Below are 24984 nucleotides of genomic sequence, written 5' to 3'. Positions count from 1 at the left end.
CTTTTCTTAGGGCCTGTTACCCTCTAATGATGCTAGTGTCTGATACTCCCATCTTAAAAATGGGGAACGGAGAAGGTTTTTGATACTGTGCATGGCAAAACAGCCTTTGCAGCAGTGCTCAGGACCTAGGGATACAGTCATGTTTAGAAAGTTCATAAAGTCTCTAAGAACGTGTGAAAAGCACATGTTCACTGGTGCTCATTGGTGCTCCTGTGCAGTGGTAAATGGCGTTAATGCAGGGACGAATCCTGAGCTTGGAAGCTCTGTGCTGTAGGCAGGGTAAGCATGAAGACACGGGGGAGGTGGAAACAGTTTTCACCCTTCTGTTGCTCTTGTCCAAAGAACAAAAGTGGGGAAAACTACTAGCCAACTTTATCCAAACTAATGAGGATTGGTAGGCTTTTGCAAATGTGTTTACTGTGTGAGGTCTGTTATTTTGCTCTACCCCATCTCTAATAACAACTGTGGGGATTTTGTGCTTGCAGACGTACATCGGTTCCATAGTTGCTTCTGTGAACCCTTACAAGACCATCCCAGGGCTGTATGACTGCACTGCCATGGAGCGATACAGCAAGCACCACATGGGAGAGATTGCACCTCACATCTTTGCTGTGGCCAACGAGTGCTACCGCTGCCTTTGGAAGCGTCACGACAACCAGTGTATCCTCATCAGGTAAATGGCTGCTGCTTTGATTATCCCTGACAGCGTACCTCAAGGTGGTTTAGAGACAGGTATTCAGACTGAATGAAGAGGAAGATTCCAAAAGAAAGCAGGCTTTTAAACCATCAGTTTGGGCAGAGATCTTTGAAATTGCAACTCATTATTCTGCAGACCTCTTAAAAGCATCCCTTGCAGCTCAATAGTTTGTCAACACTATACCCCAAACCTGCATCTAGAGGGAAAAAATAAATCTATACCAGTCTTGAGAAATGCTGTAAATAACAACAGCAAAAGAAAAAATTCTTCCCGTTTCAGCTGCTTGATTCTGCCTGATCACTTTTACTTTCTTAATCTCATTGTGCCTTAATTTAATGGCATTTTAATAACCTCCCATTTGATCCACTGCATCACTGGTGCTCAGGATCTCACTGCTGCTGAATGTACACTGAAAGCAGTTGGCATTTCAATAGCTTTTAGCAGTTTTCAGCTCCTCCTTCCTTCTGGCTCCAAAAGAGCAATGAACAGAGCCAGCTCTTCGCCTGGTGTGGCTCCCTTTCCCCAGCCTGCCAGCTCAGCTGCGTTGGCTCACACAAGCACAGGGGAAACCAAATCCTCGCTCACCAGATCAGCAGGACCAGCTTGTTGGCAATCGCAGTGTGGCACCTTCAGGCTCCGTACAGGGACTGATGCATGATGGAGTGAGAATTTGTTTCCCCTCCCTCTCCTCTCTCCCCTTTGCAGTATTTTTGTGCCTGTTTGCTCTCGCCATCCTGCAGCCAATAGCACAAGTAAATGTCTTCAAAGTGAGAACTCAGGCACAAGGTGACATGGTACTGGCTGTCTCCTGACCTCTGTGGGAGCCCATGCGACAGCAGTGGGACGAAAGCACTGGTCAGCCATCAGGGCAGATAGGGGATGAGGCAAAGTGAGAGTAACACCTTTTGCAGTAGGCAATTTCTACAGGCTTTTAAAATTGCAGAACAATTTGCAAGGTTTCCTGGGTAAGAAGAGGATTTGGTACATGTAGTTCAGCACACAAGCTGTTGTTATAAATGCGGATCAGGTGCAACACAGCTAGGTCTGTTTTCAAGTTTCTGAAAGCTCTCAGCCTCTGCCTGCTCTTTCCTCTGGGCAGGTCCTGTCTGGTAATGACAAAGACAGAGGTGGGCTGTGAGTGAGTTTTTCAACTTTCAACTTTTTTGTTTGGTTGGTTTTGTTTTAATGTAATATATAGTGCTGTACATTAAAAGATGAGTCCAGATGATACTCCAAGATAAATGCACGAAGATCTTTCTGAAATTAGATAGACTGGAGTCGTTATTTTGTGGTGTAATGTCAGCTAATCACTTGTCAACAACCCCCAAACTTGAACTTTGGGGTCTGAAATCATTTCTGGTGCCTAGCAGGTAGCCATTAGTATCTTTGCTAATTTTATTCTGTACTGGCCCATGTATTTTACCTTTCCTTCCAGTTCCTCACAAGCTGCCAAGAGAAAAGCATGTTGTGTCCTAAAAAGGAAGCAAACAGAGGTCTCTAATGTTCCAGAGGAGTCTCCAGCAGTCCCTGCTCTGTAAACCTTGGTACAGATAAACCATAATATGGAGAAGTTTTACATTAGCAGTACCTTTTAAAATAGCTTACTTTGGCCATGGGATTAAGCAATGATTTGTGTAAGTTTCGTGTTTCAGAGAAGTGCCATAATACAATCTTATAAGGGTGTTTTCTATTTCTACAAAATATGAAGGAACGTGCACTTCAGAACAAAAAATAAAAAGTAAAATCCACTTTCCTAAAGCAGTATTATCTGCTGTATCTGTGAAGGACTTGGAACAGGATTTTTTTTTTAACCACTAATGGTTTTCAGAAGTTCCCATGATTGCATTCTTAGTTTGAGGCATCAAAATTGAAAATATAGCAGTTTGCTAGTCATCTCCCACATTCTGCTCATGCCTGTATCTTTTAATGGTTTAGATTGAGATGTTGCAACAAGTCACTGTCAGGCTTTCTTGCTTACTGCTGGTATTTGAAAATCTGGTCCAGTGGAGCTCTTCCATGTCTGAAATCAGGCAAATGCTTTTGCCTTGCATTTCATGTAAGAGATGGAATAGAATAGTTCAGTTGGAAGGGACATGCAAAGTTCATCAAGTTCAACTGCACTGCAGTGATAACCAAAAGTTAAAACATGCTATTGAGGGCATGGTAAAAAGGAAAACTTTGTTCCAGTAGGAAAAACACATTAAGCAGTGACATCCAGTTAAGCTGAGTCACTTACTAGAATAACTTTCACATTCTGATGTGTAGTTTTCACTTGCTTCTAATACAGGGATCGGAAGACTCAATAGCTCCTGTAACAAACAGGCCTATGAAATAAAGCACTGAATACTTGTGATCCTCTGGACTTGAAGTGCCCCCTGCTGGCATCTAGATTTAATTCAGTTTTGTTTTGGAGCTGCTTTCTTATGTGGTATTGGTTTCAAAAACCTGTAAAAAAAAAAAAAAAAAAAAAAAAGTAAAAAAGCTTCTGGACTGTTGAAATAGTTGGAATATTTTTCTGTATGGGGTAAGGTTAAGGAAAGAACCTGTATCAACAACTGTCATCAGTTGTGACTCAAAATGTAGTAGAAATCTGAGACCATTTTTATAGTATAACAAGACAGCAACGGTAAAAAGGAGGGGATATGGAAGAGAGAATATTAAATGGAGTCATCTAAATATGCTTATTTATCATTCTGTTACACAGGCTTATTTTAATTCATTATACTGCTGCATACAGAAGACTTCACAGCCTAAAATGTCAACGAAATGGCATCTTGAAGAAGCTGTGCACAGCCTGGGCATCAGAATATTAATGCAGATGTGAAATGGTATTTTCACTCTCCAGGCTAAAAGATGCTTATATGGTTATTGAATTAAAGTTTTTCTTGCGAAAATGTCTGCATCAACGAATGTTTAGTTTCACATTGATCTCAATCTTACATCAAAGACCAGTTTCATTTAAAACAAAACAGAAAAAAGCCAGTCAGTTTAAATTTGATGCTACCACAAACGCATTAAAAACTATTAATGTATTCTGATTTTTCAGCTGGCATGGCTGCTATTCACAGAATGTGAAATGGCATGCCCACCAGTTGAGCTGACTGGCTGGTCAGAAATCTGGGTGCCTCAGCAGGAACACAAAGGGGGAGTCCCTCGTACTCAAGGAGCAGTCAAGCAGCTTGTCTTGATCAAGAGCAGAAACTGATTTCCCCAGGGGTTAGATGACATGTTCACAAGCTGGGACTAAGTTCAAGCCCCCACTCCCCTTTAATGTAAGAATAGGAAAATATCTTTCGGTTTTATTTTTGTTGCTCCTTTGTTTAAGGTGGTCTAATCCATATACATGCAAGCAAACACTCTTCTCTCTGATACCATAGTAGTAGTTCTGCTCTAAAGCACTCAGAAGATGTGTAGACCAATACAAGGAACAGCAAGAGTCACCCTGGATTATATTCAAGTTGGTGGCACAAGTGGGAAATCACAGTCTGACAGCAGTTTGTTCTCTTTGTTATCATCTGATGGCTTGACATTTTCATTGTTGTTCTTCAGCTTGAAGATCAACATAAAACAAACTGCTCTTTGGGTGAGACCTGGGCTTGTGATGGGAAAACTTTCTAATGAGACTGACACACCAAAATTCACTTGTGTGTTTGAAGAACAGTATTTGCTGAGGGGAGCTATTCTGTCTGTGTCTATCTGTCTTTGGAGATTTAAAGCCAGACGACAGAACTGAGAAGTGATTTACAGTTGTGTTGATACAGCCTCACTTGCATTATGTCCTTCAGAAAGAGAAGCGTCTCATAGTGACCCTTTTTCCATTGCAGCGGTCCAGAGTTCAGACTGCTGTGCCCTTTGTGAGATGCCCAGGGTAGAACAAGTCATGGAGGAAAGTTAAAGATCTCCTAAGTGAGACCTGTGTAGGTTGCTGTCACACAACATGTTCAGAACACTGAATACAGTGATGTGAAACAAGCTTGGCACTTAAACTCATGGGGTAAAGAGTATCTTGAAAGGTTGACTGGGTACTAAAAAATTCTTTTAGTGGCCTTAGCAGAGTCTTTGTAGACATAGGTTTTTTAAGGAGTACAAAAGACTGATCCAATTCAATCTACTGCCAGTGTATGTACTGAAGAGGTTGAGTAAATAACTTTGAAGTTTAGTGTGCTTGTTCTTTATTTTCATCTGGTTAATGATGTTTTTATAAAGCATTTTGCAAAGGAATGATAAAGAGCCAACTTGATGCAGAGAAAATCATGTCTCAAGCTGAGCAACACCACGTACGAGTGAGATCTTACTGCCATGTGAGAGGGGTCCCATAACCCATCTACCTAATGTTTGGTAGTGGTTGTAGAACTATATAGAATCAAGTGCTTACTAATAAGTGAACAGAGAACAAAATAGAGATTATTGGGTAAATCCATCTTTTGTTTGTATCTTGAGTACTATGTACAAGCCATTTTTCCCCTTGATTTATGTCTAAGAGAATTTCGTGGAACTGGAGGTGAACTGGTTCACAGGCCAAAAAATTGTAATCAGAAGTACAGCATGATTGTATGTGGAATTAGCTCATGTACAAACTCATGGAAGATAAACCTATTGAGGTTACAAGACACACAGAAACTGGGGTCTAGTTCTGCAGCCCTCTGAACAGCAAAAGACTGGAAGCTGGAAGAAGACAGAAGGGAAATAGACCATGTCTTTCCTGGGCATCTCCATTTGGAGGCCATCAGAGGTATGCAGTGAGCAGGTAGATCATTATCATTGTCCTGACCCAGTTCTGAGCCTGTCATGTTCTAAGAAAAAATTTTGCAGGTACTAGCTATGATATAAATAAGTATGGGAAGTATTTCCCATTGGCTTTGACCCTCTCTATTCAAGAGTTGTTCTTGATTACTCTGGGGTGGCTCTCAGCTTCCCCAGAACTACACGTTCCTTGCTGTTGAGCTATGAGTGCTATCTACCTGGCAAGGAGGGGTGAGAATTTAGGCAGGAAAAGGTGTGTGTAGCTATATTAAGGTATTTGCACCAGGCAAAGATGATGCTGGCGTTTATGAAGCTCTTTCAAAACTAGTAGTAGCAATGTTTTGCTAGTCCTTTGGTGTACAGGGAGCCAGTATTAGATAAGTGGAATCTTAAATACTTGCTTTGTTGGCTTGAGCTTGAGTGGGCGCTGGTCTGCGAAGAGAAAGGGGATGAATACTGACAAAGCATTAGGGGAAGGTACTTATAATTTGGAGTCCTGGACATCAAGGGTAAAACTAAATTTAAAGTACTACAGAATTGGAGATAGTAGAAGTATGATGAATCATACATGCTGGAACATTTCAGCAAATAGCGTATCTTGTAGTAAGTTTTACGAAACATCTTAAAGATTTGGTGATTGTTTGGGGGAAACACTTAAATCTCAGCTGCAAAACTCTGTATCTCATTTTGTACTCTGAATGCCTATTCCCTGATGATTTTTGTAATAGTTGGGATTCATTTGCAGGAAAATTACATGCTGCTTCCTCAGGCTGTACCTTTCTTACTTGCTTTTTACTGGAAAGCATCATTATCCTTTACCGTGACCTAAAATCACCAGGCTCAGCACTCAGTAATGGCACAACAAACGACTGTCAACTCAGTTAAGCTTGCTCTACGTGTTCAGTTGTAGTCCAGTGACAAAACTCCCACTTGCTACAATGAAAAGGGTAGAAGACCAAAATATACCTCCTTTCATTGGGAGTAAACCAAGATTAGGTACAGTTTGATTAGAAATTAGGAAAACTAGGAATTAGGCTATAGCATAGAATATAATGCTATGACTTCACTTGAAAAGTAAGCAAACTGGACAAACTTCAACCACAGGCTATGTTTCTTAAAGGCTCACAGTATGCTTTTAATTATATAGTTATATAATTGAAGGGAAACAATACTGGGGAAACAAGCCAAATTTAAACCTTATCTTTTTAGACCATTTGTTTTACAGAGAAATTGAGTGCATTGCTTTCTGCTGTATCAGCAGGGTTGCTTATTAATTGCCAGTTTGCTTATTAATCACCAGGATTGCTTTCAAACACCAGTTTAGCATTATCAAATAGTTTTGTTCTGTCAGTTAAGATGAGAGATTTTACATCTCTGATGAGACGTGACAATTATTTTGAACTCATAGTTAATTTGAATAGGCATATAGAAAGTGTAAAGAACATGTAAATTACTAAGAATATCAGTGTTAATTACAGTAGTAACCTATATGCACTGGTATCTAACATCCTCCTCACGGAAGGACTCCCTCCTTAGCTAGATTGCTGCAGGATAATCCCAAACTTGCCCAGCCTAACTCATGTTGGGGAAACCTTCGTACTCTGGACTTTCTCACTGAGCATTGCTGTGCCTTTGTGCTAACTTTGCTTTTCAGTTTTCGTGAGAACAGTTTCGTGAGAACTGTTGGATCGTATGTGTTCAGAGAGCTGCTCTTTGCCTCATGGGTGTTGTGTACATCTTTACGCAATAAATGCCTTAAAATGCCATCTGGAAAGTGGTATAAAGCCTAAGAATAGCTTGAATTTCATTTTGAATGTTGTATTCAGCAAGTTTAAAGGTGTCTTCTGTTGCTGTTTGAGAATTGTAACTGATTGCACTAGACTTCCAGACCTCTGGGAGTTGAGAGTTTGGAGGGCTGGCTACGTAAAGGACTTCTTCCCTGGTATCTAGAACCATCAAAACACTTTCCTCCTCTTCTTCTTTCAGTGGTGAAAGTGGTGCTGGTAAGACAGAAAGCACTAAGCTGATCCTCAAGTTCTTGTCTGCAATGAGCCAACATTCACTGGAACTGTCTTGCAGAGAGAAGACCTCCTGTGTGGAGCAAGCTATTCTTGAGAGCAGGTACTTCCTTCATACGTGTGCTTGTAGCCTTGGGTCTGTTAACAGAGGTGAGACAGTCTTAGAAGATGAAAGTACTTCAAACCTGGGTTAATGGAAAAACACAATTTTGGTTTTGTTTTGTGCCGGAGGCCCTATTGCTGTTTCACACAAAACCTATTAAGGTGTGGTAAGTTTAACAGAAAATTGGTTGATTGGAAATTGCTCGATGGTCTTCAGGCACTTCAGACAGTTTTGAAGGACTGGAGAGTATTTTGCTACTTTGAAACCCCTGTATATATGCCTTTTATTGCTCTGAAAACCGTTAATGAATAAATTAACCTTGCTTTCTTCCTAATGTAGGTTTGTGCAAATTATTGCTGGTATTGCTTGGTCTCATTTTTAGGAAAAGACTGAATCACTGAGAAACAGTTTAGAGATGGTCCCTCTACATGTGCAATATGATGCATGCTCACTAGTTTTTATAGGAGTTGTCTGTACTGCTGATGGAGTAGTAATTAATTAAATAACTTATACTTGACTGAGCATCTGGATGCTCTAGAGAAATGCGAGCACAGTGGGATGAAGCAAAAAGATTCATGTTTTTGAGAAGGACTATTTAGTAGTGGCTTTCATTTTTATTTGTAGCTGAATTCAGATACTCACGGAGGAAAATGGGTAATGGGAGGAAGAAACTATTAGTTTGTATAGCCTGCGGATAAGGAAGAACAATATTCAGCACAGTGAGGATAAAGTGTGCAAGTGCTAAAGGGAGAATAAGGAGAACTGATACATGAATAAATGCATCAGATAAGGTGGACTTTCTACACAAGAGTAAAAAGCAATCAGTGCTCAAATGAAATAACACATGATTCTAAGCTATTTAAAGAACAGACAATTTGAGACACTATTACCTTTGTTTATCATGCTTCATTTTTATTTTTTTTTTAATCTTTTAATCTGCTGTATCTTGGTGGTTTTTAATTGCCTTAGGACAAGGACTATTTTCCCTACATCTGTATAGCAATTCGCATGCACTCAGATTTCTTATTTCTATGATTTGAGTACTATAATGATAATTGCTTGTGCCTTTTCACAGTTACAGATCAAGCTGCTGAGTAGTTTAGGACTATCAGTCTTCTTGTTCCTTATTACTAGCATATCTTGATAGAAAATTGAGATGTCTGTTGTTAATAAATTGAGAGTAATACTGAGGATGTAGATTATGGTTGAGGAGGGTGTCAGAAGTAGGCTTTACAGAGTGCTATCCCATTCACCAGTCCCTGTGAAGCTATCAGCATTCTGGTCACGCTTTAACACTTCTGTCATTCTTCCGTATTTTCACAGTCCAATTATGGAGGCTTTTGGCAATGCGAAGACTGTTTACAACAACAACTCAAGTCGATTTGGGAAGTTTATTCAGCTGAACATCTGTCAGAAAGGAAACATTCAGGGAGGAAGAATTATAGATTGTATCCTTGTTTGGTGATTTGTCTTGTGTTTGCAGGCAGCCTGTATATGCACCTCCTCTGTGGAGGGCTGAGAGTAAAGTTGCACGTACTCTTTTCTGTCCTTTCACCCTATTCTGAAACATACACAGTTAAGTTGACCTGATTTATGTTGGGAAAAAGAAGCAATAACACCAAATCCTTCATGTGTTTGTGCAAACATGCATTTGTGGTAGGGCAGGATGTGTATACTCTCAGAGGACCAGAATTTTGTACTGCTGCTGGTGAGAGTGGTTCACATGCACGCTCCTAAGTAGTGAGCTAACAGAGCCTTAGTTCTTGGAAACAACTTCAGTTGTCAGCTATTTCCCTCATTCATTATAGCTGAAGATAAATTTCTCAAGTTACTGGAAAAGTACTTGAAGGAGAAGAGCTGCTGAGTTTCTGCAGTGTGAGGGTGGGTGGGTCAAGTCCTTAGGTTTGTCCTGCATTTGGAAAATTAGACTATGAGCCAGCTCCACCAGAGGTGTGAGGAATGAGGAGTACAGCCAGGGGATGGGAAGGTGTATAGATGAAGACACAGCTGACTAGACAGGTTGATTGTGGACTCCACTTGCAGTCTCAAAATAGTACCTGGAGTAGCCAATGTAGAAATTTTTTACATCTTGCCACTCTGTTTGGGGGAAATATACTGGTGGCTTCACCTTCTGAAATCCTGCATAGTATTTTGAACATAAGTTGCTTTTGCAGTGGAACAAATTTCATCCTTAAGGCTGCTCCCAAGCTTTAGATAAAAGACAAAGTAAAGGAAAGCAGATGCTGTTTAAAATATAGGAAAATACAAGCCCAGTTTTGATGGGATGGGAGGAGGAGTTTTGGGAACACATTGATATTGCAACTGTTGTAGTATTACCATTGTTGCTACTTTATTAATCTTATTATGGTAAAAAGCGTGTAGAAAGAAAAGACCATGATACTCTTCCTACTGTCTCAAATGAAAGAATTAAAATTAAAAATAGCTTGTTTGTTAATTGCTTTTTGTTTTATTCCTTGACTGGAGTTTTTGTTCTTGGCTATAGATTTATTGGAAAAAGTAAGTTTATATTTGTTCCTGCTCAGTTAACTTAGTTTGTTTTCTTAGTGTATGAAGATTATTATTTTTAAAAAAAAAAAGTTCTTGAAAATGGCTGTTTAAATAGAAACTATTTTTTACTTTGACAGAACCGTGTAGTAAGACAAAACCCTGGGGAAAGAAATTATCATATATTCTATGCTCTGCTGGCAGGGGTAGAAGAGAGAGAGAAAGGTGAGTGGCAAAGCTTAAGTCACATAACTGTAGTGGCTTTCTGTTAGCAGTCAGCCACAGTGACAGCAGCAGAGAATATAACTGCAGAAACGCAATAAGCCAAGCAGCAAAATGGATTATTTATTCAGCTGGAAATCACTGGGCATGAATTTGAGCTCTACCTGATAAAGTAACCTGCTTAGTTGAAGAACGTCACCAAGCTGTGGGTCATTTTTCTAACAGCTTCTTCTGTGGCCCTGGGAAAATTACTCGGGGACAAACATGCTTCACCATGTTCAAGCTGAATATTTTTGCTGGTACTAAATAACTCCACAGCAACAAAGAGAAGAATTCTGGTTCCTCTAATCCTCTCTCATAAAGAATAAATCTACTGAACAAAAGAAATGACATTTGTATATGTGCAAATTTGCCTAAAGCTGTCTCAGTATCTCCCTTTGGGCCTGCTGTCTTTGCATGCTAAAAAATAGAATCATCTCCATTGTACAGCTAAACAAAGCAAAATAAAACACCATGTTTAATTTTAGTATAAAATGTTGTTCGCTACATTGTCATAATTTCTGAGAAGATGAATTGTGAACTATGTAGCTCTGACATATTAATCTGTGGATTTTTTTTTTTTCATTCCTCCTCTTCTCACCCCTCATCAGATGCTTTTTACTTATCTGTACCGGAGAACTACCACTACCTGAATCAGTCTGGATGTATAGCGGATAAGACAATCAGTGACAAGGATTCTTTCAAAGAAGTCATTGTGAGTTGTTTCGCTAATTCTTTATGCTTTAAAAACATCAGAGGAGTAGATGCCTGGGGCCTGTTGATAGAGCAGGAGACAAAGCCTTCCTATACTTACGTGTGTTTCCCTCTGACATTCTGGCTCTGTGTGGAGCTCTCCCATAGAGGCACTAAGCTGACAGGGACTTATTTCTCATAACGCACCCACCACTGCTACCATGAACATGTGTCATGTCACACCTCCAGTGTTTGATTTTTTATTTATTTTTATTCTATTTTTTCACAATGGGTGATAATTAAGTGAAATGATTACATTGTGGAATGAGAAGAGTATCAGATAAGAAGATAGTAAAGCATTTACATGCCTTTACACTTCCCTACATGCCCAGCTGTAAGGATATTTACAGGAGTTTAGGGAACCTACCCATCTATATGGTTTTTGTACCAAAAACATCCATATGCCCCATTGGAAAAGCGTGTCATGAAGAAAACATAAACTGTAGTCCCTTTGTCAGCATAGCCTGTATCTGAAATAAAGCATCATAAAGCATAGGTGTGCACAGGAAGCACATTCTGGTGTCCTGCCTTTAAACCTGACTCATTCCAAACATCCTCCAACAACAGGGTTGCTCTTTGTTCTTCATCATAAAAAAATAAATAAATCACAAAATAAAGTAGTATATTTGCTTTCCCTCCTTTGCCTTTCTCCAGTATAAATAGAGGTACTATATCTATAGTGAAATGGCCAGTTATGTTTCTATAAAAAGACTTATTTTATGTCTCTTATTTATATGAGATTGTTCGCATGAAAATGTCAGAACATAAAGCAACTGGAAATAGCCTGCCTCTTGTGTAGAGAATGATTTGTTTTAGCAGATTGTTTTACATTGCAGGCATGTCTGCTTCCACTGTCTTTTCATTCTAAAGCTTTGTATGGATGGTGTAGTGCCTGCTGGACTGACGCTGCAGTGCAGTTTGTGGAGAGTGAAGCACGTGGGCTTCTATGATTCTTTCAGCTGCAGTTGGGAAATCCAGTTGTATGCAGTAATATACAGAATAGAGATGAGCAAAATGTAAACACAGTTTAAAAAACAAGTCTTGATGGAGATTTTATCTGAACAGCTTTATACTAATGTCAGCAATTAGCTACAGCAATTAAAGTACACTGACTGTTAGGATAATTCCTAATTGCTTACCAACTTGCCAGGGTTATGCACGGCAGATTTTAAAAATCAATAGAAATAAACACTTTAATGCCCTTCACCAAATTATATTTGCTTAGCTATTTAATCTCTTTGCCAAATTGAAAAAATAAATATGTATTTGATGCAGTGGTTACTTTCAGTGTAAAACTTCCTATTCTGGGGGGGGAGGCTGTTGAAAAAGTTGGTAATTTATTTAAATTATAGCCACATAGCTTAAGTAGATTAGCATGACATTTCATTTGTACTAATCGTCCAAGGGGTAGGCAGAGTATAAAATCAAGTTGGCAGGTGAAGTTTGTGTGCTGTCCAAAATGTGGACACGCTTCATGCCCGCGGTGAGGCTGCCCAGCTGCTTACGTGGAGTGGGAGGTGGGCAGAAACCCTGTAGTTTGCACTTACCTGTCTTTTTCTATTATGTTCATCCCCTTTCTGTATGTTGATTGCAATTTAAGTTCCAGAAATGTTACTTAGGTAAAACTTCTTTTATGCCCTCCCCCCTGCTTTCTTTTACTGATGCTTTCCTGGAAGCAAGATGATTCTCAAATGCCTGCGCTTCAGACATTCTTTCTTTCCTTTGTCTTTATGTAGGAGACAGTGAGGAGGATTTGCAAAGTGAGCATGGAGATGAATTCATAGCGTTGCTGCATTTTTTTAGAGCTCTGTTTTGAAAGGTCTTCTAAACAAAATAAACCTTCAGCCTCTGCACTTTTGTTTGCAGGATGGGTCTGAAGTTTTCCGTTTGTAACTTACGATTTATGAAAGTTAAAGTGTGTCGTGTGTCTACTTGCAGTGACCATAACATGATGCACCTTAACTGCAAGGGTATAAAGCTATGATCTAGTCTCAGACAGAAGCGTAGTAGACCCAAGTTTTGGTAATTTCCAAAGGTATATAGTCACCCCTTCTATGTCAGAGAACAGTGGATATTTCTCTCAATAATTCTTTAAATAGAGATTTGCTGTTCTTGTTGTTACGTAGTTGAGCCTTGATCATTGCCATATTGGTAATTCATAATTTCAATGCATTTTATATAAATCTGCTTTTCTTTCGCAGTTTTACTGTAACATTTCAGACCATACTGGTAAGATCTGTATTTGGGCTTCGTGGCTGGCCCAGAATATGCTGTAGAAGACCTCCTCTGAGATCTCCATGGCTGAGAAACAAACAAACAAATCTTACACATTGCAGTGTTTCTTTCCACATGCTTTGTTACCTGCAAGGCTAATTGGCAAAATTTGGTAAAAACACAGAGAAGGTTATCATTTATTGATTAAAATCACTGAAATTATCTAATACACAACTCAGTAGGGCATCTCAGTGTTCGTGTAGTTTTAGTGAAGAATTTGAAAGTAAATAACATCATCCTTATAGTATCAAAAAGAGATTTCTTAAAACCAGACTAATACCTGTGTGTTCCAAGATGTCCTCAGAATCTCCTAAAATGCATTCAATTTGGGTTGAAGCCACAAGAATTAACTCCTGCTAGTCTTCTCTTGGTACTGACTTGCATTGCAAGGGCCTGACAACGTGGTGGGTTTGTGCTTGTCCCCCTTTTTGAGTCAGTGTGTGTTTTATTTAAAAAGTCCACATGTCATTCCAGACTGCAATGGAAGTGATGCAGTTCAGCAAGGAGGAAGTGCGAGAAGTTTTGAGGCTGTTGGCTGGCATTTTGCATCTGGGAAATGTTGAGTTCATCACTGCTGGAGGGGCACAGGTGTCCTTTAAAACAGGTGAGAAGGCTGTGCTTCCTTGTAGCGTGTAAATGTCTCTTGTAATCTTATATTCATTGCTAGTAGATCCGACCATAGCAAAGACAAACACTGAAAAGGTATTTTTGCTTTTTAGCACTTGTAAATGTTGATTGAAATTTTATTTTTTGCTTTTCAACAGATGAAGCAAATTAGTCTTTGTTGCTGGATGCTAGATCTTAATTAGGAAAGACTTTGAACATGTATTTATTCCATTAATAGTAGTGAAATTCCATTTTATTTTAATTATTTGTTTGAAATAATCTCAAGTTGATCAAACAAGTGAAAAAGTATGTTTCTTAACTGATACCTCCACTGAAGGTATATTTTGTTTAGAGCTTTCTATACTGCAGTTACAAACGTGAAAGCATGTGCTGGTATGTGTAAAGACTAGGCTTGTGAATGTTTTAAATATTTGTTTGTATATGGCAATAAAAAATAGCATTATGTCCTGTTTTATATACTGCATTACAGCAAATTAAAATATGCATGTAAGAAAAAAAACAACACTGGTTTTCATTATCCTCATTATCCCAAGGAAAGCTTAAACACATTCATCTGCATGGTGATTTACTTTTTGTATCTGCAAAAATATGTTGGAGTAAGCAGCAGATTGTTCGAATCCTTGATATGTAGCATTAAGAGGAAAAAAATGTGACTTAATTGTGATGAATCTCCACTGCTGACTTCCTTCAATTGTGCATATCTGTGATACTGTGCTTTCTTGGTAGCAACAGAAAAAAACTCTAGAAATTCTAGCTGTCTTTTGATCTCTAATTCCCATCATAGATTCTAAGAATATTAGATGATTAAAAGCATCTTAAATGCTGATTGTCATAATAATATCAAAAAATGAATTCCACAACCTTATATATTCAAGGACGTATTTGTCTCTTTTTGCCAGCTCTGGGTAGATCTGCTGAACTACTGGGGTTAGACTCCACACAGCTAACTGAAGCATTGACACAGAGGTCAATGATACTCAGGGGAGAAGAAATCCTTACACCTCTTAGTATACAACAGGTAAAGCCATCCATGTTTTAACATATTTCCCTGGTCTGGTCAATATCTGGCTCAGTCTTCACTTCACTAGTTAAATCTTTGGCTGCTCATACATCAGAGTTGCCATCAAAAATGTTATGTAGTTGGTTTTTTTTGGAAAAGTATAATTGGACTTCCAGGAATCTCTGTAGATCCCATTTGGTCATTCTGGCCAGGGCTGGTAGTTTGGCTGTTGTAATTATTAGTCTGCTTAACATTTTTTCCAATTTCTAATCATCCAGGCTGACAGTTTTCCTTGTTTGACATTTGTGTTACATAGGCATTTGTGAAAACTTTCATTAAAAATAATTAGGTTTACAAGGGGATTAGAAAAAGGTGTACATCAAAACATGCTTACCAGTGGAAGGGGGAATATTACATTGTTACTACCTACCCTTTTACTTTCTTCATCCCCAGTTTGTCTGTAATTTTCTAATCTTTGAATGCTTTAGTTTTAAAATGTAATTTTAAAGCCACGTAAGTATACAGCTGTTATAACTTACACTGTTAAAGTTCTCAGTTACACTGGTGATTGGTATGTTGTGTGTTATTTTCATTGCAGGCAATCGATAGCCGAGATTCTATGGCTATGGCACTTTATTCTCAGTGTTTTGCTTGGGTCATTAAGAAAATCAACAGCAGAATCAAAAGCAAAGAGGACTTCAAGTCCATTGGAATTTTGGACATATTTGGATTCGAAAACTTTGAGGTAGATTTCAAAAATTTGTTCAGATGAACTGTCTGATATTGATGCTTCGTTGTTCTGCATAGTTTTGCCATCTTCATTGGAACATATTAAATTTGTTATAACTTCAATCAGTTTGTTACTTGCAAAGTAAAATGCTTTGAATGTATACATTTTTGAAAACGTCTTCCCTTTTTAGGTAAACCGTTTTGAACAGTTCAATATTAACTATGCAAATGAAAAGCTCCAGGAGTATTTCAATAAGCACATCTTTTCCTTGGAGCAACTGGAATACAGCAGGTAAGGGTTACAGGTGAAATTTGAAAGAATTTTGAAAATATAAATATTCACTTGCAATTTGCGTTACCAGCTACTTTAGCTTCCTTTGAAAGTATCTTACTCTGTGTCTATGTATTTTTTAAAAGCAAGCTGATTTCACAGTAATTTGCAAGACAAACACATCAGCTCCTCCTATTTGTATATTTAAAATCTTTTCTTTGTAGTTGTCAATAAAAATGCTCTCCTTATTTTCCTTAGGGAAGGACTAGTTTGGGAGGATATTGACTGGACAGACAACGGAGAGTGCTTGGACCTTATTGAAAAGGTAATAAAGTATTTGGAATCAGTACCAATTTCTAGATCTTTTTCTCGCGTAATATGTTTCTAAAACACTGCTGACATAAAAGAGTAGATGATAGCAGCTCTTGCATGTTTGAGTAGTGATCTTTTAATATGATCATTTTTATGCATGGACATATTCTAGATTATATTGTAAGCTCAATATGCATATCTTTCCTTGTAACTTTTAACAGTGTATGATTATATACAAAAGGAATACCTGGAAATTATTTAAAAGAGTAGAGAGTCTGTCTTTAGTCATGAAGCTTGCCTTCCTGTTTTTTTCTTCCTATTAATTTCACTAATATTCATTGCTATGGTAAAGAAAAAAATATAAACTTAACACTATAAAGTCCACATTTAAAGTGTAACATGCAAGATAATTTTTACTTTGCAAGTAAAAAAAAAAAAAAAAGTTTTACTTCTGCAAGGTAAAAGAGAAGGCTGATAAGGTGGCGGGAGGGGACAGGACAGGACAAAAAGAGTGACCATGTCTTTCTGTCATAATTACGCTTTCTGGGTTGTGGGTAAACTTTATTTTTTTGCCTGACAGTTTTTGCTTCATCCATAATTTGGTGTGTGTTCTGATTTGTACTAAAGAGACATGTAAAAGATTGTGAAGTTTCTCCGTAATTATTGATCGGAATATTAGCAGTGAGGGGCAGGTGAGACCCAAGTTCACTGCCTAGAAATGGCTGGATGCTCTCTGGCTGGATGAAAAAGCCTAAGTTATAAACAGTTTTCATGTGTTCACTTCTGTCAGCAGTGCAAGAGGACTGTATGAATTTATCTTTGCATGGCTTTTTGAGTTTAGGTAATCACAGAAACTCCATGGTGGTAGGCAGAGGATGCAAGTGTCAGGATGTGACTGCCATCAGGACAGTGGAATTTGGCAGAGGCTGCTCTAGGCTAAGAGGAAGTGAATTATTAAAATGTGCACCTGGAGAACTGTGTTTCTCTGAGAGGCTGTATCAACCTGAAGTTTGCTGGACACATTAATTAACTGCAGGGTAGCTTACTTTGTTTGCCACCTATTCTAATACAAGAAGTAGGGAACATCAAAGGAAATTATGAAGAGGCATATGCAAAACAAAGGGAGGTTCTGTTTTATGCCATGCATAGTTAAACTGTACATCTTTTGTTGTGCCCCTGGGCACTGTGCATGCCAGAAGTCCTCATGGGTTCATCAAGTAAGTAGATAAATTCACGGAAGGAAAGTTGTTGAAAGGCTTGGGGAGCTCCAAGTTGCTGATCGTTGGAGACTTTAAGGCAGGCTGGAGTTGTATTCTGAGGCAGAATCACTGTATGCACCTAAGAACTCCCTACATGAAGAAGATTGTGGCTTCTTTCAGTAGCTTCTATTTCTTTGTTTTGCCTGTATATTGTATGCTGTATGTTTCAGAATGAGTATAGCTAGGAAAACAGGATTGCAGTCTTCTAGGAGAGTGGGTTTTTAGTCACGTAGTCATGGCTTTGCATTTCTCTGCAAACAATACCTTCAAGAACATTGTGATTTTTCCAAACTAGGGACAAGATTGGTGTTCATCTGTGCACTAACTCATCTTCTGCCTGTTTTCATTGTTATAGAAACTTGGCCTTCTGGCACTCATCAATGAAGAGAGCCATTTTCCTCAAGCTACTGACTCCACCTTACTGGAGAAGTTGAACATCCAGCACGCTGTACGTGATGTCTTGCTGATGTATTCTGGGAAAATTATGAAGGGCTTTTTTGCTTCTGTAGAAATGCATGGTTCAAATACACAACATATAGTTGCAGAGGACGCTGTGGACAAGATCCTACTTGCTTTCAGAACTGGAGTCAGTTACCAGGGAAAACAAATCCTTGTTACTGTCTAGGTCGAGTTTCATGTTGGTGAACAGGTCAAATTCAGCTCTTAGAGCTCTGACAACCACAGTAACTTAGATTACTTAGATTTTCAATTTCCCTTGATTTAATGAAGTATTCGCCTTGATGTGATTTTCCAAAGTGTTGCTGTTCCCTCTGTACACAACAGCATTACCTTTATTTGTAATCCTAGAAGTATTTTCAAGAATTTTGGTGATGCAAGCATGTATCTGCTGATCTTTGTAACTGCCAATTTAAGACAGAACCGTCCTTTCCGAGATGCCTTTAATAGAAGGGTTTGCCAGATGGTTTCAGCTTTAGTATAATGTCTTTGTAGATACTATCAATCTGTTATTATTGCATTTGAAGTAGTCCTGACTAACAAATCCTATTACTGTTATAAGTTGGTTGTTTGCTTTTGGAGTACTAATCTTCTGGGGAGTTTGCAGGAAGACAATGGTTTGTTTAAGTCTGGGTTGAGAGGATAATGTGACCCTTTGTATTATTCTACTCCCTGGCCCCTCAGATATTTTTCTCTTTTCTTTTTCCTTCAATTAGAACAATCCTTTTTACGTAAAACCACGAGTTGCTGCTCACAATTTTGGAGTGAAACACTATGCTGGGGAGGTAATTTTCTTTTCTTTTCTTTGCTGAAATTATTCCAAACAGAATTTTCATTAGTTTAATTTTACCCTAAGGCTGCTCAAAATTAACTAAAGCACTCTAGTCCCTCAGTGCTTTTTACAGTACCACCATTGTGAGAGGTGCTCAACTGCTGGGCTTGGTGTTTGAATCAGCTCTGTTTCCTGCTAGGTCCAGTATGATGTCCGGGGGATCTTGGAGAAGAACAGAGATACTTTCAGAGATGATCTCCTGAACTTGCTACGTGAAAGCAGGTACATTTCCATGATTTTTGTTTAGGACATCATGGTAAGAGGTGTCATATTTCCTAATTCTGCCAAGGTTTGAGTATGTTACATGTTAACAGCATCAGACCTTGACAGAGTTGAAATGAGCAGAGAAGAAATATCAGAGGTGCCCGTAAGCAGATTCTCACTAAGGCAGGTTTTCCCCTCAAATTGCCATTCACTCCAGAAGACTACCTTGTGAGTAAGGAAATTGAAGGCTGATGATGGTTTCCCATTATTATGGGGTGCCACACAGGCAGCATACATGCATGGTGTTTCATTTCACATACTGCTCTATCTGTTTGTATTTCTGGCATTTCCTAATTTGGTTGAAAGCTTAGTGTTCAGGACCTACCACAGTGTAAATTATTAGTAAAGGCTTAAAGAGAAGAGTTTCTATAAAGAGTCTGCTCTTGGATGTCGTTTGTACTTATATGCCTCCTGTCATTCTGTTGTGTAAGGTCTCACAATTCTTACAGAACCTTGTAAGCTGGAGCAGGACCACATATGCCTTTCTGTAAGCTGAGACTGAGACTCAGGGTGCACGGGGGTTCACAGAGAGGAGGGAACTGAGCCCAGGTTGTCTGTGTTCTTGGCTGCTGCCCTAGCTCATCCAGTTATCCTGCCTTGCTGTGGGAATTGTTTGCTTGTAAATCCCTTAACCTGTTCTGTGCAGGTGAAACTATTAATAAGTATTTCTCTCTGTATGTTGCTTGTTCTATTTTCATGATGTATCTGACATAGCATCTGTTAAGTGATGTATGTAGGTTTAAGCAGTAAGTTAAAGCTGCAGGACCTAGTTTTAGAGTAACTCCATTTAACTCGTGGAGTAACTCCATTTAAGTTGAAAGATCAGTATTTATGTAGAAGTGATAGGAGAAGGATACTAGTGATAGTGTGAAAAACAGCATATACAGCTAGCATCTGAAAGTGAGGCTCACGTGGGTAGCTGTTTTGTGTTGTGGTACAAAACAAAATGGAAATTTCATTTATTCAGGTACAGTTCCCATTACAGTCAGCTGGAGTTTTGGTTGAGTGAGTGGAGTAAAATGGAGTAAAGATTCTTCACACTTCATTTACCTGATGGCGTGTTAGCAAGGGAGAGGAAAAAACCTCTTTGTTACATTTTGGTTGTTTTTGGTTTTGCTCCCCTGAGTAAATTCTGCAAAGTCAAAGTCTGTAGTTAAAGTTATGGAGAAAATTCTTAAGTGTTTTTTGCATGGAGGATTTCTGAGGGACAGAGTTTACTCTGCATTCTGTGGTGGTACACTGTGTGCTCTGTATACTTTAAAGATTTTATTTCTCCTTTCTGTTTCAGTCTTGATTTCATCTATGATCTATTTGAACATGTTTCAAGTCGCAACAATCAAGACACTCTTAAATGTGGAAGCAAGCACCGAAAACCCACTGTCAGTCTACAGTTCAAGGTTAGTTATTTTGTTGTCTCTGCTCTGTAGCTAATCAGTGACAGATAAGCCCTGTTCACTAAAGAAAATCATGGATCAAAACAGGTGAAAATTAAGCATCAAAATAATACTGTCTCGTCTATGAAACTGCACTTACTAATCAACTGAGTGGGCATACTAGTTAGTTTCAAGCAGAAGCCAAAGTTCACATCACACCATCCACACAAAACTCCTGTTGCTTTCCATTTGCTTACTTGTCCTTATTTTAAAGCTCTGCCATGAAGTTGGTCTCTGGTTTTGTTTCTTCTTTCTAATTCAAAGCCAACCACACAAATGCACAAAGCCTTACAGCAGTGCCTGTATGCTATGAAAAATAAGTACCGAGTAAATATCTCACTAAGATGTTGCATTGCTTTGTAACTTAGCTTGGAAAGCATTTACATTAAACAGCATTTTATGAGGCTTTATAACCCTGCCATCAAAAATGGCACCAAATTGAAATCTAGCATAAAGTCTATCTGCAAATTATTTAAAAGAGAAAGTTTGGCACAAAACCCTTTCTAAATTGCAGGAGTACAAGTCTGGATTAGTTGTCTTTCATTTTGCTTAAATTAATATACATTTGCACTCTTCATTTACTTTTTTTTTTTTTTTTTTAAAGGGAGCAGGCTTAACCCCCTTGAGGGCAGATTTTATCCTAACAGACTATTGCTGACTGTTGGACAAAACAGGAAGGAATGTATGCTGGGGTGCACACAGTGCATTTTATTTGAAAAACACAAATGTTATATTCTGTGGACAGCCTGCTCTGTGCTATCGTTGCTTGCCTCACACAATACCCACTTGTGATGGGGTGAAATTATTTGCTAGCTCTGGGGATAAGGCAAGGTACTGTTTCCACATAGTTGTATCTGTGTAAAGTAGGTCTTAAGATGTTAACATACAGAAACTAAGTATATTTTTTCATCCACTTTGCAAGGTAGAACATAATGTAGAGTTCCTTCTCTTCTTCATCAGGGCCCACAGACAGCATAAAACATGATAAAATATGAAATCAGAACACGGTTGCCTCTTAGCTAAAGCTGCACTAACTGACTAGTCAGAGTGCTTTACAAGAGGTTGACTTTCAAGTCATGCTATCCCCAGTGAACTTGCTAGGGTATTTTTCCATGTTATAAAGCTGTCCAAAGTTCTTAGGATAGGCTAGTTAACTCTTTTTTTCATTTGATTCAGAGTGCTGACTGTTGTGGGCCAGGGAGTGCATGTCAAATAGCTGAGGTTGGATATTATCTGCGTCAGTTTATTGCTTAAAGCAAGGATAACTTCATTTTGGCTCATCATCTGACATTGACTTAAAGGTGTGCAGAGCTTTATAAAATCTGGATGCCTGTACCAAAGATGAGTGTGAAAACAGATCAAATCATCATTGTTTAAACTGACCAACTTTCCAGTCTGTGCTGGTGTTGTAGTTGGTGTTGCTGGAAGTCTGAGAATTGGCTTAGAGGTCCATAGATAGGTAATGTTCACGCAGGTTTATGCAAATGAAGTCATTACTTCTAAAGTGCAAATATTTGTCTTTACACAAAAATATTTGTCTTTGTATCTTCTCACTGTTTAGTATTTGCTGCCTCTGACTCCTAGTCCAGAGGCCAGCAAAAGCAAATAACCCACAGAACTAGAACTATCATTTATGTTCCCAGTCACTTCACCATTTGCTCCCTTTGCTCAGTAGCAACTCTTGTGCACATCCACAACTCTGCCTGTTGCCTTTATCGCTTCCTGTTTAATCACCAAGAAAACCCTTCGTTTGCAGATTAAAGCAAGAATTTGTTGCAACAGACTGCCCTTGGCAGTTTCACTCAGAAACATATGGTAGGGCACACAGTGTTGCTCCTTTAAAAAGTGAATTTTCTCTCTACTTGGCAGCTTGCTCTGTATTCTCTTTGCTGCCTGGCACACAGTGCCACCTTTGAGGAGTGAAATGTTACCATTGCTAGTTTTCAGTGCTGTTCAGAGTGTGGGCTATGCTCCTGCTCAGTCGTTTGTATCTCTGCAAGTAAATATAAGGTTTCAGTTTAAAACGGAATATCATGCTTAATGATACAGAATGGGGCAAGTTGGAATAATGGCTCAGGAGGGAAAGGGGTGGATGTATAATTAAAATAATAATCATAAAAAGACTGAGGGTTTTTTGTGATTTTTATCTCCAGTTTGAGGTTTAGATAACTGATAGTATAATGTGAATTGGGTCATACAGAGTTCCAAATCTCAGAGGGAGAAAAAAAAACAAAACCACATTTTTAAATTTTTTCTGTATTTTTTTTTTACTGAAACTTATAGCATATCTTTTTATTGTTAAATACAATAAATAACTGATAGCAGTTAGCTATCAAATGAAATAACTGTGCAGCTGTCCGCTTAAGTGTTGTCTTTCAGTAAGATATATCTTCTTTACCACTATATAGTTTACTCAATTTTTGTCAGATAGGGGGATTTGTTTGAAAATCTATTCCTGACAAAACAGTAGGTACTATATTCTAAAGTACTTTTTTTTTTTTTTTTTTTTTTTTTCAGAAATGTTTTACATTTTTTCTGCCTTCATATTGATTTATATTTACTACTACAGTGTTCTTTTATAGCAAGAAAGGGAGAAACCATGTAGGAGAGGGGAACTCTGAACAAAATACTGCTGATTGCAGGGAAATTGGAAAATGAATGGATATTGGGTGGTTGAAATAAAAAGAGGAAATCTAGTTTTTGCAGTTATTTTAGTTTCACCTTAGACCTCCACCTTGCCTTGTGGCTTGATTGAGTATAACAGTTTGCAAAATGTGGATCCTAAGTCTTAAAACGCTCATTCAAAGATACTTGAAACAGCAGTTTTCCAATTTGTTGTTTCCATATGAACGGTTTCCCTCATTATCAACCTGTACATCTTGCTCACTGTAGAAGAACAATGAAAGTTTTGATCAGAGGGGCTAGTAGAAGAAACAAGCATGCATATGTTTATTCTGTATGCTCACAGTGTTATGTTTACATAATGTTGTATTTTCTGGTGTGAACCGCTAGGTGTTGCAGTAGATACTGTCTGCAGTACTAAGCTGTAAGAGTTTTTCTGGGGTATTTTGCTTGTACAAAAAGTCCACTTGTGAAGTGCTGTCTTCTTTCTACCTGTATTTTAGGAATCACTTCATTCTTTAATGGCAACACTGAGTTCTTCAAATCCTTTTTTCGTTCGGTGCATCAAACCCAATGTGCAGAAGGTAAGATTTAGAATTGCTTCTTTCTTTTCTGTGTATCCCAGGCTTAATCTTTCACTGCTTGGTTGGTTATTTACAGATGTGTGATGTAGACAGTAGCGTTCTTCACCAGCTTTGTAAAAGAATCTGCAAAGTAAAGGTACTGGGAAAGGTTTTTGATTGTTTTTTTGTTTGTTGTTTTTTTTTTTTCAGGCAGACTTGGTCTCTTGGCACCTTTTTAATAGCCAGTGTTCAAAACTTTCTGTGTGGGCTCTAAGGATGGTTATAAAGGGAAGAGTTGCCAATTTTATAACCTGTGAGAGCCTTTTTAGGAAAAAGATGTCAAAACGACAAAGCTAGTTTTAAATCAGTAGAGGAAGTGAATGGTGGTGCATGTAACAAATACTTTTCTTCCAATTTATGTGCAATACTAGGCATAATCATGCTGGCTGTTAAGTTCTGTTACAAAATAGGTTTTTAAAATAGACTTGGAAACTAAGGCTTACTGTATCAATTCGTCTTTGAGTTGCAGATAATGAAAGAAGATATCAAGACTTAATTAGATATGTTTGAGGGCTCTGTAGAAGACGAAGGTAACAGTATAGTAATTGCTGAAGTTAATATTGTTAGCTGGTCCTGATATTGTGGGATTTTGTGTGTCATTTTCTGGCTTTATAGACCATTGTTTGGTATGGTCTGTACATGTAAAAATGTGACAAGTAGAGGTACTAGTAAAAATGGTTTATGGTTTTCACAATGCATATAGCTGACTTTGCTATAAATCTGGTTTTAGATACTACATTTATATGAGTTATGTAGTTAATCAGGACAATGAAACATCAAACCAGGCAGATTTCCAGATTTCCCAGCTTTTTTGGATTGTCTGTACGGTACGTCTCTGACCTTATATGCTTTCAGCTGCTAACTGTTTTTAACTATGCTTTCGCACTGTTGCTTGTAGTATGTGAAATAACATGCAGATTGTGGGCACCTTAGCAAGAGGAACTAGTCAGTAAGCAAATGGGACCTGTTTTCTGTGTTCTGAAGTCTTTCATGCTCTGAGTATGCTTTGATTTGCAGCCACAAGGCAGCCAAAACCCCATGGATGACAGAGTCTTTGCTGGCAGCTGGGTTCGATGAGCACGTGTGTGTAGCAACGTTCCTGATCACTGAGGGAGTGCAGTTTTGAAAAGCCTGTTTTCCCTGCTCCCATTTATTTCTGGAAGCCCCACAGCCCTCATAAAGCCCACCTGCTGCCACTAGAA

At 38.5% G+C, this 24984-nt stretch overlaps 1 protein-coding gene across 2 annotated transcripts in view; it reads left to right on the top strand.

Moving 5' to 3' along the window:
* The window catches only part of MYO10 (myosin X), a 164518-nt gene that overhangs the window by 83105 nt on the left and 56429 nt on the right, over nucleotides 1-24984 (top strand). Inside the window, exons 4-19 of one of the 2 annotated variants that reach the window (XM_082754758.1) lie at nucleotides 486-673; nucleotides 7427-7561; nucleotides 8885-9009; nucleotides 10065-10078; nucleotides 10207-10291; nucleotides 10939-11042; nucleotides 13829-13958; nucleotides 14881-14999; nucleotides 15580-15726; nucleotides 15902-16002; nucleotides 16240-16306; nucleotides 17908-18000; nucleotides 18725-18793; nucleotides 18980-19062; nucleotides 20393-20501; nucleotides 23663-23743. In XM_082754758.1, the coding sequence (XP_082610884.1) occupies nucleotides 486-673; nucleotides 7427-7561; nucleotides 8885-9009; nucleotides 10065-10078; nucleotides 10207-10291; nucleotides 10939-11042; nucleotides 13829-13958; nucleotides 14881-14999; nucleotides 15580-15726; nucleotides 15902-16002; nucleotides 16240-16306; nucleotides 17908-18000; nucleotides 18725-18793; nucleotides 18980-19062; nucleotides 20393-20501; nucleotides 23663-23743 (1650 nt within the window). The remainder of the gene's footprint in view (nucleotides 1-485; nucleotides 674-7426; nucleotides 7562-8884; nucleotides 9010-10064; nucleotides 10079-10206; nucleotides 10292-10938; nucleotides 11043-13828; nucleotides 13959-14880; nucleotides 15000-15579; nucleotides 15727-15901; nucleotides 16003-16239; nucleotides 16307-17907; nucleotides 18001-18724; nucleotides 18794-18979; nucleotides 19063-20392; nucleotides 20502-23662; nucleotides 23744-24984) is intronic. The other variant, XM_082754759.1, reaches the window with a different exon arrangement.

The sequence above is a fragment of the Aythya marila genome, assembly GCF_965140915.1.
Source record: "Aythya marila genome assembly, chromosome: 2".
NCBI classification, from domain to species: Eukaryota; Metazoa; Chordata; class Aves; order Anseriformes; family Anatidae; genus Aythya; species Aythya marila.
This window is presented reverse-complemented; position numbering and strand designations above follow the sequence as displayed.